Source organism: Phasianus colchicus, chromosome 26 (genome assembly GCF_987193195.1).
Source record: "Phasianus colchicus chromosome 26, bPhaCol1.hap1.1, whole genome shotgun sequence".
Classification (NCBI taxonomy): domain Eukaryota; kingdom Metazoa; phylum Chordata; class Aves; order Galliformes; family Phasianidae; genus Phasianus; species Phasianus colchicus.
The window spans coordinates 5,257,047-5,273,508 of NC_143461.1; the positions used below are offsets into that span (position 1 = coordinate 5,257,047).

Here is a 16,462-nt window from a genome sequence, read left to right on the forward strand (position 1 = left end):
CCAGGGGGGTCACTGGGGGTCCCCGACACGAGCAGCACTGCTGTGAGGCGCGACCACCACTGTCTCCAAAGTAAAAGCCAATTTATTGTCGTATAAAGTAAGAACATAAAAGGTCCCTTTAACAAAACACTCCTCGGGAGATGGTGCCCCGGGGGCTCGGTTCGGTTCCCCCCACCCCTCTGCTCCACTATAGGGAGGGGGCAGAGGGCCGGGCCGAGGGTGTTTGTGCGTTGGGGCTGTGCTGGGGGTGTAGGCACTTGTGGAGGGCACGGGCACCACTCCCCACAGCTCCATCCATAGGCACCGGGCACTGGATGATGGAGGGGGCCCGAGCCGTGCCAGCCCCAGATGTGCAGGGCAGGTGCTGCCGGAGGTGTTGGAGCAGCTTTGGTTGGTGCTTTCGGTGAGTTAAGGCAGTTGAGCTTCAGTTGGTTTAAAAAAGGACAAAACCAGAGGCAGGAGCCGGAGGGGCAGGTGTGAACTGCCTTCACCCCAAGGCTCCGTGTGGACCCTGCGTGCCCCATCCCTGATGCCGACCCCAGGAGCCCAATGGAGAGTGTCAGAAAGGGACATGTGGGGCCGAGGGGACTTTCGGGCTCCTGGCAGCGGTGCAGGGAGTGGGAGGAGGTGGAGGAGCAGCGGCCTCGGCCCCATCCCAGCGCTGTCACAGTGAGCGGTCGCAGCCGTGAGTCCTTGAGAGGGAGTGGAGCTGCAGTGGGGTGCACTGACCCAAAGCACCGACCCCGTGTGTCCTCGGACCCCCATCAGCACCCACCGCCCTCAGTACAGAGCACAGCCCGAGGGCTCTGATCCCATTTTCACCGTAACACTCAGAGGGGGAGATCCCCACTTCACCCCTGCTGCCCATCTCCAGGTGAGGGCAGTGATGGGGTGGCAGCTGCAGCTCAGGAAATGGGAGCTCAGGCCATTCCCCACCACGGCGTCCCTCCATCCCATCCACTCGTCCCATAGAGCTGCAGCCCACAGCCCGCATCCCCCCCTGCCCTGCAGCTCCAGGAACATCCCCAGGGCAGCAGAGGGTAAACCAGAGGGATTATAACACCAATGTCGTTAATGCCCCGGGGATGGCTGCAAAAAAAATCAAACAGTTTCACACCAAGTCCCAGCGTCCGGAGCGGTGCCACGTGGTGGGGGCACGCTCAGTTCTCCCCTCTCACTCTGCGCCCGTTGCCAGTAACCACTAATTGAGAACCGACCATCGCTCCCCACCACGGCCGTGTCCCCAGGAATGCCACAACGACGTCCCACCTCCCCCAGCCCTGCTCACACCACGGTGCTGATGGTGGACGACTCCTCCGAGTGCCGCTGCTTGCTGGGCAGCGATTTGAGGTACTCCAAGTGCCGCCGCGCGTCCTCCTGGTTCTGCCGCACGTAGTACACCAGGTAGGAGATCACCATGGCGAACCAGCCGAACATGGTGACCAGCATGGCAATGTCCGTCGTCTTTTTGTACACGTTGCAGAAGTCCGTGTCGGCGATCACCTGCAGGAAGGCTTTGCCCACGTGCTCCTCCTGCGGCGCGGAGTCGCAGACGATGCCGGCGGAGGAACCGGCCGTCAGATCCACGGCGCGGATCAGCTCCTGCAGCCGGCAGTCGCACAGCCAGGGGTTGTTGGAGAGGTTCACCTTGGCCTTCATGTTGCTGAGGACGTCCTTGCTGAGCGACACCAGCCTGTTGGAGGACAGGTCCAGAGAGCGCAGGTGGTCGGCCAGCCCGCGGAACGCCCCGCTCTCGACGGCGGCGATGGCGTTGTGGGACAGATCCAGCTCCAGCAGCAGCGGCAGATCTCGGAAGGCGTCGCGGGGCAGGAAGGGGATGCGATTGGAGTCCAGGTAGAGTTTGTTGGTGTCGTTGGGGATGTCTTTGGGGACCTCGGTCAGCCGCGCGTTGCTGCAGCGGAAGGTCTTCAGCCCCTCCTCCTCCGAGGGGTAGCAGCCCCTGGGGAAGGCGGCGGCGCGCAGGCAGGATGCCAGCAGGACGCCCTGCACGAGCAGCCACATGGCTGTGGGGCGCAGGACGGAGGGCTTCTGTCGCTGACACGGTGCCGCACCGGCTCCGTCACGCAGCCACCGGCCCCTCAGCTCTCACCAGCAGTGCTTTGGGCTGAAGGAGGCGCATCTGGGACGGAGACACCAAAGGGACAGCGTCAGGCTGAGGCGCCCAGGGGCACCGCGTCCACCCGCTGCTCCAAACTGCGGGACGGGGACGGGGGCGAGCAGCACGGCTCGCCGGTCCCCACACCACCAGCGGCAGCGCACGGGGCTCCTGCGCAGCGGGATTAGTTCCCGAGGGGCTGAGCCACCGCACGTCTCCTGTGCAGCAGCTGGGCTGTAACAAACGGCCACGGCTCGGGCTGAGCCGGAGGCGGGGGTGAGATCCCCGCCAAGGTCACCGGCAGTGCGAGCTGCCTGAAGCCAGCGCATCCTGCAGAGCTCCGGGCGAGCTGCAGGCAGGGCCCAGGGGAGCACCGGCAGCCAGCAGGTTCCCCAGCAGCGCGGGGCCGATGGAGGCTGGCTGCTGGCTCAGGGGCTCCGCTTCCCAGCGATGCCAGGGCGGATGTGGGCACGTGCCACGTTTTCTATGGGGTGTTTGATTCGAGGGCGCTGGCGCAGGCGGGTGGCTGTGCTGTCCCCTGCACGGTGCCACAACGGCCCCAGGGCCGGCTGCCCACACCACCCTGTAACCATGGTCCCCATCCAGCCCTTTATTCCGGAGGGGAAAAACGTCAGCAGGAAAGAAACAAAAAACAGAAAAAGGAAATTCACAGGAGCTGAGTGCTTAGCAAGTTCCCAGGGTGGTGGCAGCAGATAAGGCCATTTCTGAGGGCATGAGCTGCTCAGCTTTCCTCTCCACAGGTCCCACCACGCAGCACGATCAAGGCAGGATGCAAGAACCTTGTGAGCATCCTACAGTCAGTGACAGTGGCATGAAAGGGCAGCCTGGCAGCAGAGCTCTGCTGTGACAGCCCTGCGCAGTGCTGCCCAGCACAGGCAGCCCCGGGGTGCAGATGTCCCATGTCCTTCTCCCCACCTGTGGAAGTGACTCTTAAGGGCTGGGGTCCGCAGCCCCCCCGGGGTGCTGTTGGGGCTGTGGGGGGAGGCTGCCAGGCCTGGGATGAGGCACGGACACAGCTCTCTCTGCTCGCTGCTCGGTGCAGTAACTCGGTGCAGCTGCACCAAGACGCCCCAAGGTCGCGCCCGCACAGAACCGACCCCGAGAAGCCCACTGCAGGCGTCTCCGCGCGGGGAGCAGAGCTCAGAGCAGCCGGAGGGCAACGGCAGCGCCAGCCCCGCACCGGCACCGCTGCACGGACGGGGAACCGTCCCCCCAGGGCTGTCAGAAGTAACCCGGGGCTTGAGCCCGGGGCTGGGAACGGCTGAAACGGATCCAAATGAGCCGGGATCGCCGATCAGGGAAGGGGGGAGCCCCGTCCGCAGGAGCCGGGCGCTGGGGAACCCCCGCGGGCGGGATGCGGCTCTCGAAGATCCCACGGGGGAGGTCAGGGGGCTCCGGCTGCGGCACTCCGGACCACGCACGGCACCGAGGGCAGCTCCTGCCCAACCGCGGGGATCCCGGGGACGGCAGCGGAGGGGTCGGGGCTGCCCGCGTCGGGGCTGTGCGAGCCGAAGCCGCCGTGAGCCCAGAGCAGCCGGAGCCGGGGATGCCCGGGGTTCCCCCCGGCCCCGCTCCAGCTCCGGCTGCACTCGGCATCGGGGGCGTTGCAGGCGAGGGAAGCCCCGGTAATTCCCCTGGGGAAGCTCGGCGCGGCGCTGCCGGGGACCCCCCCCCCCCGACCCCGCCCGCCGCCTCCCGCCCTGCCCCTCCCGAAGCCGGAGAGTGCCGGGGAGCACCTGGGTGCGGGGTCCCGGTGCGGACTCACCTGCCGTGCGCACCCCGCGGCGACGGAGCGGCCCCGCGCCCCGGGCCGGAGCGGCCGCGCCCCGCGCAGCGCGGCGGGCCCGGAGCCGGCGGCGGCGGCGGCGGGGCCGGTGGGCGGGCTTCACCGGCCGGGCCTCCCCGGGGCTCCCCGCCCCCGGCCCGCCCCGCCGGGGGGGGGCTGCACGGCTCCTGGCACCCCCGCCTCGCCCCCGGTTCCTCTCCACGCCCGGTTCGGGTCGAGGCTGAGCCGCGGGACTCCTTCCTGGGGGGACACGTGGAGAACCCCGCCTGGAGCGTCCGGGACCCCCAAGCTCGGGGCTCGGGGAGGCCACAAACAACGGAGTCTCCGGGATCCCCGGGACCCCGTGTGGGAATGGCGCTGACTGGCGCTGCCCGGAGCCGGGCTCTGCCCTCTCGCCTCTCTCCGCAGCTGCCCTCGCTGCCCCCCGCCCCAGGGAGAACGGGATCGCCCCCGGTTTTCCCCTCTCCGCCAAGGAGCGTGACCCCCCTCCTGCCGCCGCCTTCCGTCGGCACCGGCATCGCTTACTTGGGGAAACCCGAGCCGCGGCGGGCGGCGAGGCGGGCGGAGCCCTGCGGGTACCGGTGCGGGCCCCCAGCCCTGCCGCGAGCCGCCCTGCCCGGGGCTCGATGTGCCGCGCGGGGACCGGCACCGGGGCCGGCTCAGGACCATGGAGAGCGGCGCCGTTACCGGGCTCCGGTGCTCCGGGCCGGGGCCGCCCCCAGCAGGCAGCCGGCACCGGGGCTCGTCCCTACGGGTCACCGGGCGCCGGAGCCGCGGGGCCGAGGGCCGTGTCCTTGCCGTGCTGCCAACAAGGACGCCGGCGGCCGCCCGCGCCCCATCCGCGGATCTCCTTGGAGAGACCGTGCGCTGATCATCTCCCGCTGCTCGGGGAGGATAAACGGTTTACGAGGCGCCTGGCCTGCGTCTCGGCCCCATTAGCAGAACACAACCTGACGGCAGCCGCCCCGAGCGCAGCACGGCTGGAGCCAGGCCCGGTGCGGTGCCGTCAGGCGGGGCTGCGGGCGCAGAGGTCGGCGCACATCGCGTGGCTTCGCTCCCATCCGGCGCTGGCAGGAGGGAGATCAGTGTCCCCACCGCTGGGGCTGCAAATGGAGCAGAGCCCCACGCTGTGCTGCGATGGGGCTGGGCCTGTCCTGAGGGACTGAAACTGGGGAACCGCTGGCTGCTCCCTGAGCTTGAGCCCAGTCATTTCTCCCTGTTCGGCTGGAGAAGCTCCGATCTCCCCAGCGGCGGTGCCACCGGCTCTCCAGCCTTCCCACACCACGTAGAACCCAAAATCTCAAGGCCGCAGTGCAGCACAGCCCTGTGCAGACCCCTTCCCACTGCTGCAGCGGCACGGCTGGCTAAAATCAGCCAGCACCAGCTCCTCCCTGCCACTACACAGAGCCAGCATCGAGCCGGCAGTGGGGCCAGCAAACAGAAGGGAACGTGGACCCCACCACACAGGGACTGCTCCCAGCATCGGGCTGGGCTGTGGGTGTGGGCCCGAATCCCCCCCAAGGACCACTCCACCCCCAAACACCGGGGTTCCCTGTGGGGGTGAATGCGGGCTGGGGAGCCCAAGGTGCCCCCCCTGCACTCCCACCGGCAGTGAGAGAGGCTGCTGCCGCATCACCGAGCAGGATTAATATTTATGGGCGTTTAAAAATAGCCGCCGCATTGTGCTTCCCCCTCACGTGCAGAGTCAGCGGGGTGTGGGGAAGCTGCTAAATTAGATGTCACCGCGCAGAGGGAGCTGCTCAGTCAGGCAGGAGTGGGGATAAAAATAGAGCTGCCGTGTGCGTGGCTCCCCTGCAAAGCAGGGCTGCTCCCGCGGGATCCCGCCTCCGCTACAGCATCCCTGCAGCACCGGGAGGCTGAGGGTGGGTTTTCCTGCCAGGTCCCCCCATGCCCGAGGCCCTCCAGGAGCAGCTGGCAGGGGAAACACTGGCTGTGGGAAGGCAGAGCCGTGCTCAGCTAGCAGCACAATGCTGGTGTGTGATGCTCAGACTGTTTCGGTCCCATCCAGCAGCAGCGCTGCAGCAGATCCATCCTCTGGCCCACGAGGGCACACACGAGGTGCTCAGCACTGGGGAGGGGGGGGCCTTCAGCATCGAGCAACCCCAAAGCTGCCCAAACAACACCCCACCGAGCAGCTCGGCTGTGCTGCACCCTCTGCTGCTCCCCAGCAGGAGCTCAGCATGCACAAAGCCTGCACAGATGGCTGCACACTGGGGGTGCACGTGCTGAGCAGCGATGGCTGCACTGACAAAGGCCGGGACAGATGGTACCCAGCACTGCAGCACTGCACCCACAGCTCTCAGCCATGCATGGTGCAGTGCATGCATGGAGCTGCAGGGCTGGGGTCACTGAGTACAGAGCCACTGATTGCAGGGCTGCAGGGACTGAGATGCCCGCTTCCCTCAGTGCACGAAACCACTTCTGCAGGGGAGCTGAAATCCCAGCAGCTAAAGCCAATATCCCAATATTCCCATACAATATTCCAATAAATCCCAATAGCCGAAGCTGGTCAGCAAGCAGGTGCACAACGCACTGCGTTCAGTAGCTGCGCACTGAGCTGCTCAGTAGAACTCTGGAGCACTTTCTTTTCTGGCAAATTAACTTTATTTCCCACACGATGCACGCGACTGAAACACCTGGGGCGCTTTACCCATCACGGGGCGTTAATTAGGGCAAAAAAAAAAAACAACAACAAAGCGGTGGGGACCCATCAACCAACACCAGAGCACCGCGCACACAGCCCGCAGCACCGACCCCAAAGGGCAGAAGGGCAGAAGGGCAGGAGGATCCCTCAGCCGCCCCGCCGTGCCGTCACGGCGCAGCGCTGCCCCGCACAGCTCCGCTCCCGCACCGCCCCCCCGCACGGCGCTGCCGCACTACAGCTCCCGTGGTGCCGGGCGGCGGGGCGGGCCGTGCCGTGCCGTGCCGAGGTGTCCGCCGGGAGCGCGGCGGAGATCCCGGGCCGAGCCGGGGCTGGAGGAGCCGGGCCGGACGGTGAGTGCGGGCCGAGTGCGGGACGGGCCGGCCGTGCGGGGCACGCGGTGGAGCTCCGCGCTCCGGGGCCGGCGGGGATGGGAGTCGGGGGGAACCGAGCAGAGCGGTGGGAGCGGGGCTCGGTGAGCGCTGCGGGGCAGCGGGCCCTCCCCTCCTTTCCTTTCCCGTCCCCTCCCCTCCTGTCCCCGAGCCGTGCCGTGCCGTGCCGTGCCGCTGTTGGGATGAGGCCAGGGCTTTGTCTGCAGCTCCGGGATTCGCCGCCCGCCTCCCCGCAGCGCTCACTTGTAGCGCTTCCTTTGTGTGCGGAGTTTCCCGGTCCGACGTCGCGCAGCCTTGCGGGGCGCGGAGCGGTGCTGCCGTCCGACCCCCCCGTGTTCTCTGCCGTCTCCGAGGCGCTCCGTCCTCCGGTTCGAACGGCCTTGCCGTCTTGTAAAGAAGGGTTTAAAATATTCATTCGCTCGGGAGACGGGGATTGCTGCTGCTGCTGCTGCCAGAGATAGGGATCTCGGCTCCGTCCGTCGGATCGTAATCTCCTGCGTGCTGGGAACGCGCAGATCGACCGAGATAAGCGCCTGCTGCCCTCCCCACCCCTGCAGCCCTCCGATAAAACGCTGCGCAGGAGCTGCCGGGCAGAGAGCCAGCACAGCGGCGGGGCTGATGCGTTTGTTGGGTGGCAGAACGGGGCAGGAGGTGGGGACGCTCCTCTGGGAGCAAAGCAGGAGGCGAGGAACGCATGGGCTGCTGAATGGGGGCCGCGGGGCGTGCCGATAGACAACGAGGTGAGTGTGAAGTGCTGCTGTCAGTTGTGCCTCGCTCAGCACGGAGGGGTGAAACGGCCCTGCAGGGCATCGCTGTGAGGTTCGGGGCAGAGCAGCGTTGGGACCCGCAGTGTTGTGGCAATCTGGGCAGTGAGGAAAGGCCCCCATCGCAGTGCTCTGCTCACGTCCAGCTGTGCTCAGCACTTCTCCCCTCCTTGGACAGCCTCTGCCCGACGTCAGCGCAGCGCCGACCTTCACCCTCAGCCTGGGGAAACGTCACCCTGCCAGGACCCAACGCCGCGCAGCTCAGAGCTGTGGATCTGGAGCCCCTCCTGCTTTTGTGCTTTGCTTTGGGTTTTTTTGTTTTTTTTTTTTTTTCTGCAGGTGAACAAATCCCCGGTGTAAAATCAGACAGCAAACAAGAAGGATCTGGGCTGGGGGCAGGGAGCTGTGTTTGCTCCCAGCCAGGCTTTTGCAATAACGTGCAAAGCTCTGTGTGCAATCTGAAGTGAGCAAAGAGCTCAGGCCAGGGCTGTGAAAACAGTCCAGAAATTGAAAAAGATTCACCAAGGAAAGGTTTTTAAGGTGGGGAAGGCCGAACTGGAAAAGCACGCGCTGTTGTCACACAGCCTAATGCTTGACCTCCCCACTGCTGTCTTTGCAAGAACAAATTAACCTGCTGTGCTGTATCAGTGAGAGCTTCACCCCAATCACTGCAACAAGTGAGGAAAGTGAGGCAGAGGAGAATTGCTTCACATTCAGCTTCTGAGCTTCGCCCTTTGCCACCCCGCTGCCCTGCCTGGCAGGCAGCAGCACAGAGCAGCTGCTCATTAGTTTGTAGTGCCATTAGAGCCCTGGTTGATCCCAGACAGGAACTGCACTTTATCCCACATCAGCTTTCTGTGTTACTGCATCGCTCTGAACCTCTACACTTCACTTTGGTCCCCATTCTCCCTGCAGAGATCCTGTAAGCGTTTGGGGTCCATTCATCTCCTCTTTTTTGAGTGTCCTCTAGACTAAACAAACCCATTTCCTGCAGCGTGGCCTTGCAGGTCAGGTTTTTCCTACACCTCTGCTCATTCTCACAGCTCTGCCCTGGACTCCCTCCAGCTCCTCCCAGAACTGGACAGCACTCCAGCTGAGGCCTCACCAATATCTGGGAGGATTATTTCTCCTGTCTGGCAAGCAGCACTCCTGTTTACACATTCCACAGCAGTAGTTGCTTTTCTTCCTTCCTTCCCTTTTTTTTTTCCTTCTTTCCCCCCAAGTGTGACATCTTCAGCTCGCATTATACTCCAGCACAACCCCCAGGTTTCCTTCTGAGAGCCATTAGGGGCTGTGCCACATTGGGGATGGAGCTGCTGTCCCAGCACTGACCTCCAGCTCCAGTCCTGTCCCCACACCAGGCTGCTTTGTCCAGAATACCCCAGAGCTGACAGCCACTGACCCAGCAATGTGCAGATCCGGAGGCTCTTTTCTGCTAAACAAAAACCTTTTCCAGACCTAAAGCTCCCTGAGTGGCAGTAGGGCTATGGGAGCATCCATCAGCTCGCAGTGAGTGTCCCAGAGCTGCTCACATGCTGTGTGAGTGAGCACCAGGCAGGCTCAGAGCACAGCAGCTGCTGAAACAAGCCAGGCCCAGCACTCAGAAAGGGAACTCGGAGTAGCTGGCAGCAGCATCCAGAGCATAATGTCAGGTCTGGCGTGGGCTCGCCTCCTGGGACTGAGAGCTGGACAGAACAGCAGCTTGGGTTGGTTTTCAGCTGTGGAAACCAAAGCAGCAAAAGCACGAGGCTAAACATCAGGGAAAAGTCATCGCTTTGGGGTCTGCTGTGCAAGGGACAGGCTGTATTATTTCCTTGGGAAACAGAGTGAGTATTTTATGCAAGACCTTCCCTGATCTCCGTGTAAAGATGTTCTGCACTACAGTGGCTCTAAGTTGCGTTCTTTCCTGTAATCCCTGATAGCTGGTAGGACAGCTCTCAGCTTCCCAGTAAGCTTAGCTGAGAAACGTGGATGAAAGCAGTGACCTGAGCACTGACCTGCCTCTGGTTGTGTTTCAGAGGGGTGAAAACAGGAGCCAGCATGAACGTGGGAACGGCGCACAGCGAGGTGAACCCCAACACCCGTGTGATGAACAGCCGGGGCATCTGGCTGTCCTACGTCCTTGGCATCGGCCTGCTGCACGTCGTGCTCCTCAGCATCCCCTTCTTCAGCGTCCCCGTGGTTTGGACTCTTACCAACATCATTCACAACATGGTAAGCCACCCCCAGGTCAAAGAGGCAAAATACTTCGGAGCTGCGGCCACCAAGTTTGTGTCCTTTATGTCAACACCTCATCCTGAGAGCACGCCGGCGGCGAACAAACCCTTGGGATTGCCCGTCTTATCTCCTGTGGGATAAAAGTACAGAAACACACCAACAAATAAACCCAGAGCTCCAACTGCTGGGGGCTGAGTGCAGCACAGCTGCCTGCATTTCGCCCAGCTCCTTGCCCTGCTTTCCTCTGATCTTGGGAACAGAGGGGAGTTGAGGGCAGCGAGGGCTGAGCGTAAAAGACAGAGCTGAGCCTAACACTGCTTACCTGTAAGACAATAACAGCTCCGTTCCGCCTGCAGCTCCAGCAGCACTTCTTTTAGCCAGCATTTAGCATTGCTGTTGCACAGTGCTGATCTCCTGATCCCAGAGATCCAAGTGCTGTAATCTCGCAGCTCCCTTTCCTTATGCACAGGAGCAGAGGGAGAGGTGTTGCTCTTAGCAGAGCTGGCCCAACTCGCAGCTTTCCCCCCAGGGCTGCTTTGGGTTGGCAGTGATGGTGATGCATCCCTCTAGCGGAGCAAAGTGCTGCTGCAAGCCTCCGCACGGCCCCTCACCGCTCTGCTGCTCTGGCTGAAGCTGAGCCATTGCTGGTGGGTCCGGAGCACCGCGCACATCTCACGCTGCGTTTGTGTTCGCTGCAGAGCATGTACATCTTCCTGCACACCGTGAAAGGAACCCCTTTTGAGACGCCAGACCAGGGCAAGGCACGGCTGCTGACGCACTGGGAGCAGATGGATTACGGTGTGCAGTTCACAGCATCCCGCAAGTTCCTGACCATCATGCCCATCGTGCTGTGAGTGCCGGGGGGAGCAGAGCACAGGGGAAGCAGAGCACACGGAGCGGTTTCATTCGCTGTCTCTTTTTGTTCCCCCTTCTCTGCAGGTATTTTCTAACCAGCTTTTACACCAAGTACGACCGGATACATTTCGTCATCAACACCATCTCCCTGATGAGCGTCCTGATCCCCAAACTGCCTCAGTTCCACGGAGTCCGGATCTTTGGGATCAACAAGTACTGAAGTGTGCAGATGGAGGAGCGGCGGAGCTCGGGGAGGTTCCTCCTCCATCTCCCATTCCCCCCTGCCCACGCTGGGATAGTTTCACAGCAGCTGTTTAAACGCAGTACCCAATAGACATACACTGCATGCTGGATCCTCGCGCCCAATAAATCTAAAGAAGCTCCAGAGTAGAGTTTAGTGAGGAGCAGGATGCTGGACTTCTTTTATTCCAGCGTCATAAATAGATGCAGATACACCGAGACTCCGAGGTACAGAGAGGATGAGTTGTGGGAAGGTTTTCATCCATCCCAGGTGCGATGAGAACAGGGGTGAGGGGAAAAGCTTTTAGTGCTGGTACTATTGCTGTGGTAAATGCACTTTAACATTATTTCCCTTTCTGAGGCTTTGGTGCTTTGAAGCGATACGCGGGGAAATCGAAAGGGACGCAGCCAAACTCTCCCAATATCTGATGGTTTCAGGTTTTATTTCCACTTCTTGGGCAGAGGAAGAGAGGGAGGGGAGCAGAACGAGAGGTTTTTATTTTGGAATCTTTTACGCCGCTGGGAAAGGAAGTTCTGCTAAAAGCAGCACAGGAAAAAAGAAACGACCTGCACTCTGGGACAGCTCTGTGCTTCTGTGGAACCATCCATCCGGTCCAGGGAAAAGGTCCCAACTCACAGCTGTCGCTTCCAGCCTGGATAACTTTGCTTCCCATCCCAAACCTCTCAACTTTTCAAGCACTCAGGCAGCGTTTGGACGAAGGACTGAGGTGCAGCTCACTGGAATGATGGACTGCAGACGCCCTGAGCTGCTGGCACACGGAGATGCACCAGCCTGGCAGGAACCAAAGACTGACGGGTGCAGAGCGTGCGAGAGCCGGGTGGCTGCTTTAAGATCGGTGGCAGCGAGTTGAGTTCTCCCCCTCCATCCACCCCCTCGGTCTCCTCAGCCCACGCAGCCGTTAATGAGATCTGCCACTTCTCCAATGAACTCAGCATCAAAGTCCCGGCGTGGCGACGAAGCGCTGCAGCCCCCAGGGCTGAGCCCTGCCAGTGGGGAGGGAGCAGAGCGGCGCTGAGGAGCAGCACCAGCAGCACCAGCAGCACACTGACCTGACCGAGAGAAGGGTCTTTGTGTCACCAAAGACAACAGATGGTTTTGTATAGGAATAAAATCAAGCCTTCGTCCCCCTCCAACCACGGCTGGAAGGCAGGAGGGCTGCAGGTTTGCTTTCATGGCCAAGATGCCTTTCTGCTGTTCAGAGCAGTTGGTTTTTCTTCCAAGCTGCCGGGTGAAACATGGTTTTGCTCATGCTTTCCCTTACAGAAACCTGCATTTTTTGTTGTCTTAGTGCTTACGTTTGTTACACAGGCAATGGTAAAGGCGTTTTAAATATGCTGGCTTTGTTCTTAATTAGCCAAGTCTAGCTTGAGAAGTCAGAGTGGATACTGAGTTCTGCTTGAGGGTCTGAGCACAGGGCACAGAGGAGCTCCAAGGCCGACCGTGTAAGATCTAGTACTACTCCATGCATAACATTAGGCTTCACTTCTGTCCCATACTCACCAGGCTGCTGCAGCGAAGGGAGAAAACAGCTGACATTGCTCAGAGCCTTGCTGGGATGCATAGGTCATCACCTACTAGGTTTGAACAGTGGAAATGTCTTAAGTGGAAAGGAAGGTGGAAGAAGGGTTGGAATTTGAGTGCTGATCTCCAGTGAGAGCTTGGCAGAGGGGTGGTTACCTGAGTGGGTGGGGGTTAAACCACCCTGACATGAGGACTGCTGCTTTAGTTCAGGTACTAGAGACCCTAAGGCTGATGTGCTCTGTAAGCTACCAGACAATGGGGGAAGAAAATACTTCTTTTTTTTTTCATAATAGAACGATTTTGTCAATCAGTACTTTGGAAATTAGGAAGGAATGAACAGCACCAGGGCCTGGGATGCTCATGGACACAGTGCTGCAGCAGCTGCTTCTAACAGGGCAGCACACGAACCCAGATCCCAGTGGTAAACCTCCAGGAGAAAAACCACTACTGCTTTAGGCACAATGTAAAGGGGAAAAATGTAAGCTTTTATGCAGCAAAAGTCGCTGTTATACCAAGGGTGCTTTGGCTTAAAAGCATGACTCCCACCCATAGGGCATCTACTGGCTGTCTCTGGGTGTGTGTGAGTTATTCCAGGTCAGAGCAGTTGTGATGCTTTGGGGCTCAGCTCCATCACAGTGTCACTGCTGGGGACTGCAGCACCCATTTGTGCTGTTAACTGACACGATGGAATCCGATTCTGTTCTGTTCAGTGAAAGACCATCAATAAAACAATATAGAATGGAATTACAGACTTCTGGAAAAGGCAGGTTTTCAAGCCCAGAGTCCAGAGCTCCTCGTGGGGCAAAGCCTTAATTAGAATAGTAAACTTTTCCCATTTTATTTAACTGGAATGATTAAGATAGCAATTACACAGCTGTCCTCATTTGGGGTTGCAAGGCAGATGACATTCTTCACCAGGCACGTAGAGCATTTTGGCTGTGCAGTGTCTTAACTTGGACTTCTGCAGTTCATCCAATCAAAAGGAATATTAATTAAAACTGGAGAAACATAGGGTTGAAGGATTTTGTGTTGATGATACAGTGCATAAAGTGGCTTCATCAGATGAATGGCTAACTGAGCAATTACTGATCTCCTGTCTTCCCTCAGATCCCACCCTAAGCGGAGGTATCAGAACTAAAAATAGGAAAGGAACCTTAAAGAACAGCATTGGGTCCTGCTGGGCAAACCCCACTCACGGTCTGTGCCTGGGTCCTCCCAGCACTGCTGTCCCAGGGGGGCTCTGGTTAAGGGTCTGTGCTGCAGGGCTGTGGGAGCACAGCACCACCCTGGGCCTCCTGCAGCTGCACTGAAGCCACTTCTGCTCTATTTCTGCTTGTTAAGTTCTTCCAGAAGTGAGCTCAGTGCACAGCGGCTGCTCTGACCGACAGGGGTGTGCAGGAAATCACTGCTGCTCAGCGATTTTAAACGGGGTTTTGATCCTCCTCTCCAACCTGTGCTGCCTCTGTGCTGCAAACCTCAGCTGCAGAATAAAGGAGGACTCCCTGGTGGGACTGCAGGTACTGAAATCCTTTGGGGTTTTCCTTCTGTCCTGCAATAAATGCAGAACAGCTTCAGATGAGCACCACACCTCAAGCATGCACACATCCAGCCCTGGGGACAGCAGGAAGCAATCAGGCACTGCTGCTCCATCAGTCAGGGCTCCTACCTGCAGTTCCAGTGGGATTTCTCACACTCCAAACCATTGCAGGAAAAACAAAAAGCCTTTAAAAGAAACAAATAAAACCCCTGAGATTTAGGGCTACTTGATCTCGAGGTCTTTTTTAATTGTATTTTTCTGTTTGTTTTAATAGAAAGTTGGTACTGGCCCTTGAGAAGGGGACAGCAGTTGGGTTACCATTATTAATGCATTAATATTTCTTACTGGGATTCCCATGGCTCCATCATTGCACATCAGATTTTTTAAGCATGCAGGTCTTTGCATTGATGTGTCCTCCTTGGATCAGTTTAAGCTAAATTAGTTTTGGGTTGTTTTTTTTTTTCTTAAGAGAACATCCTGACATTGTACATAGTTTTAGGGTTTGGTTTTGGTTTGGTTTTTTCCAGCAGCCCTTCTTTTTGCTGTGGATACCGAAGTCTCGTGTAGAGAACTTTCTAAAACAAAGTGTGAATATTTTTATTACTCCTTTGTACAGCGTTCTAAGAGAAACTAATAAAGTGGGTATTCATGTAAAAACTCGTGTTCAGCTCCTCGGATTCTCACGTGGGCACTTCTGCTCACTGATGTGCACTGACTGCAGGCCCTCCAGGCAGAGCTGAGCTGGAACCTCACACAGCTGTAGGGTCAGAAGGGTCCAAATCCCCCCACAGCAGCTCCTGCTCCCCCTCCTCACCTTTCTGGCAGCTGTTCCAATCTCTGTCCCTTTATGTGTGGATGGGGAGCCCTGAGCTGCAAGCTGTGCCCACTGCCCTCATCCCATTGCTGGGCACTGCTGAGCACAGCCCAGCCCCAGCCCCCCATCCTTCAGATATCGATCAGCACCGCTCAGACCCCCCTCAAACCCCCCCCCCACCAACCCCATGCATCCAGCACAGCGCCAGCAAAGCATCACTCAGTGCAGGTAACCAGCAGTGCAGCACTGCTGTCCCCCACCCACACCACAACTGCACTTCTGCTTTAGAATCATAGAATTGCTCAGGTTGGAAAAACTGAAAACCCTGACCTCCAAGGTCATCAAACCCAACCACAACCCAATGTTCTACCTTAACCAGAGCGCGCTGCTCCTCACCCTGCCAGGCAGGGAGCAAAACCACAACAGCAGCAAAGTCCTCCAGCCTAGGAAAAGGTGCCCACAGCTGCTGGAACAGCACGACAGCAGAAGTGACAGCGAGAAAGCTGCTGGGTTGGGGTTACATCAGTGCTTCCTTCCTTATAGGGCAGTCAGTTCCGGGCTGGCAGGAGGCTCACACAGCAAGGACAGCAAGCACTGCAGGCACTGCAGGCATCACAACCAGCCAGCCCCCCTCCCGCAGCACAGACCCCCACAGACCCCCACGGGCTCCAGGTAAGAGCTGCCCCATGGATGGGGGGAGGGCTGCCCCGTCCTGCCGCCCCACGCTTCTCTCCCACGGTCCAAAGTCCCCCCCCAGCTCCTCTCGGGACTTCAGAACTTTGAAACTTAAGGATGAGCTTCCACAGCCCAAAAGCCCCCATTACCTGGATCAGAGCTGCAGTGCAGACCCACGTCCCTCTCTCCACCCGCTCCTCTCTCCCCTCTCCCTCCCCCCCCTTTTGTCTTTCTTTCTCCTCATAAAGTTAAGCAACTTCCTATAAAGTCACAGGGTTTATCCTCACAGCCCCGACAGATAAAACTACAGATATAACTTTAAGAGTGCCTGCACTTTTAAAGTCAGTTTTAATGAGAATTGCTGTGCTTTGCTTATGGCTGAGCCTGGATCTGAGGGTCCTTCATGGGACGGAGAGGATTTGTGACTCTGGTCACCTCCTGGACATGACAGTCCCTGCTGGGAGGGAGGAGAGCAAACTGTTAATGGGACACAATAAAGCAGTGCACAGATGTGATAACACAACACGTTTTTCTCCTTAACTCCAGGAAGCTGTTTTGCTCGTAAATCAAAGCTCCACCGAACGTAAATCAAAGCTCGTAAAGAATCAAATCAAACCAAAGTTCTGCTCACAGAACGAAGAACCTGCCAGCAGCTTCCATTTCCAGCTCTCCCAACAGGGATGCAGGAGAGCAGCGGGGATGTTGGGCTCTGGGGTCGGTGCCGATCCATGAGAAACACCCAAAGTGCTGAGGAACATTCTGGCAAACAACGAGCGCTTCTCCTTCCTCATCCCATCACCTTCAACACTTTCACTTCCTTTCAGACTTTGACCAAATTGT

General features: G+C 59.1%; 2 protein-coding genes across 3 annotated transcripts; one reads left to right on the forward strand and one right to left on the reverse strand.

Moving 5' to 3' along the window:
- Positions 1 to 80: 80 nt before the first annotated feature.
- LRRC3C (leucine rich repeat containing 3C) lies at positions 81 to 3,975 on the reverse strand. Its single transcript, XM_031600747.2, has 2 exons — positions 3,903 to 3,975; positions 81 to 2,140 (listed from the first exon to the last, which is right to left on the reverse strand). The coding sequence occupies exon 2, from the start codon at positions 2,020 to 2,022 to the stop codon at positions 1,285 to 1,287; it is 738 nt and encodes a 245-aa protein (XP_031456607.1). The 5' UTR covers positions 2,023 to 2,140; positions 3,903 to 3,975; the 3' UTR covers positions 81 to 1,284.
- A 2,752-nt stretch (positions 3,976 to 6,727) lies between these two features.
- Positions 6,728 to 14,790, forward strand: ORMDL3 (ORMDL sphingolipid biosynthesis regulator 3). Of its 2 annotated transcripts, none has more exons than XM_031600753.2 (4): positions 6,728 to 6,938; positions 9,760 to 9,955; positions 10,657 to 10,808; positions 10,898 to 14,790. In XM_031600753.2, exons 2-4 carry the CDS (start codon positions 9,782 to 9,784, stop codon positions 11,031 to 11,033), a joined length of 462 nt encoding a protein of 153 aa, XP_031456613.1. In that variant the 5' UTR covers positions 6,728 to 6,938; positions 9,760 to 9,781; the 3' UTR covers positions 11,034 to 14,790. The 2 variants fall into 2 exon arrangements, with proteins under 2 accessions (XP_031456613.1, XP_031456614.1); XM_031600754.2 differs by lacking the exon at positions 6,728 to 6,938 and adding an exon at positions 7,011 to 7,717.
- Positions 14,791 to 16,462: the final 1,672 nt, after the last annotated feature.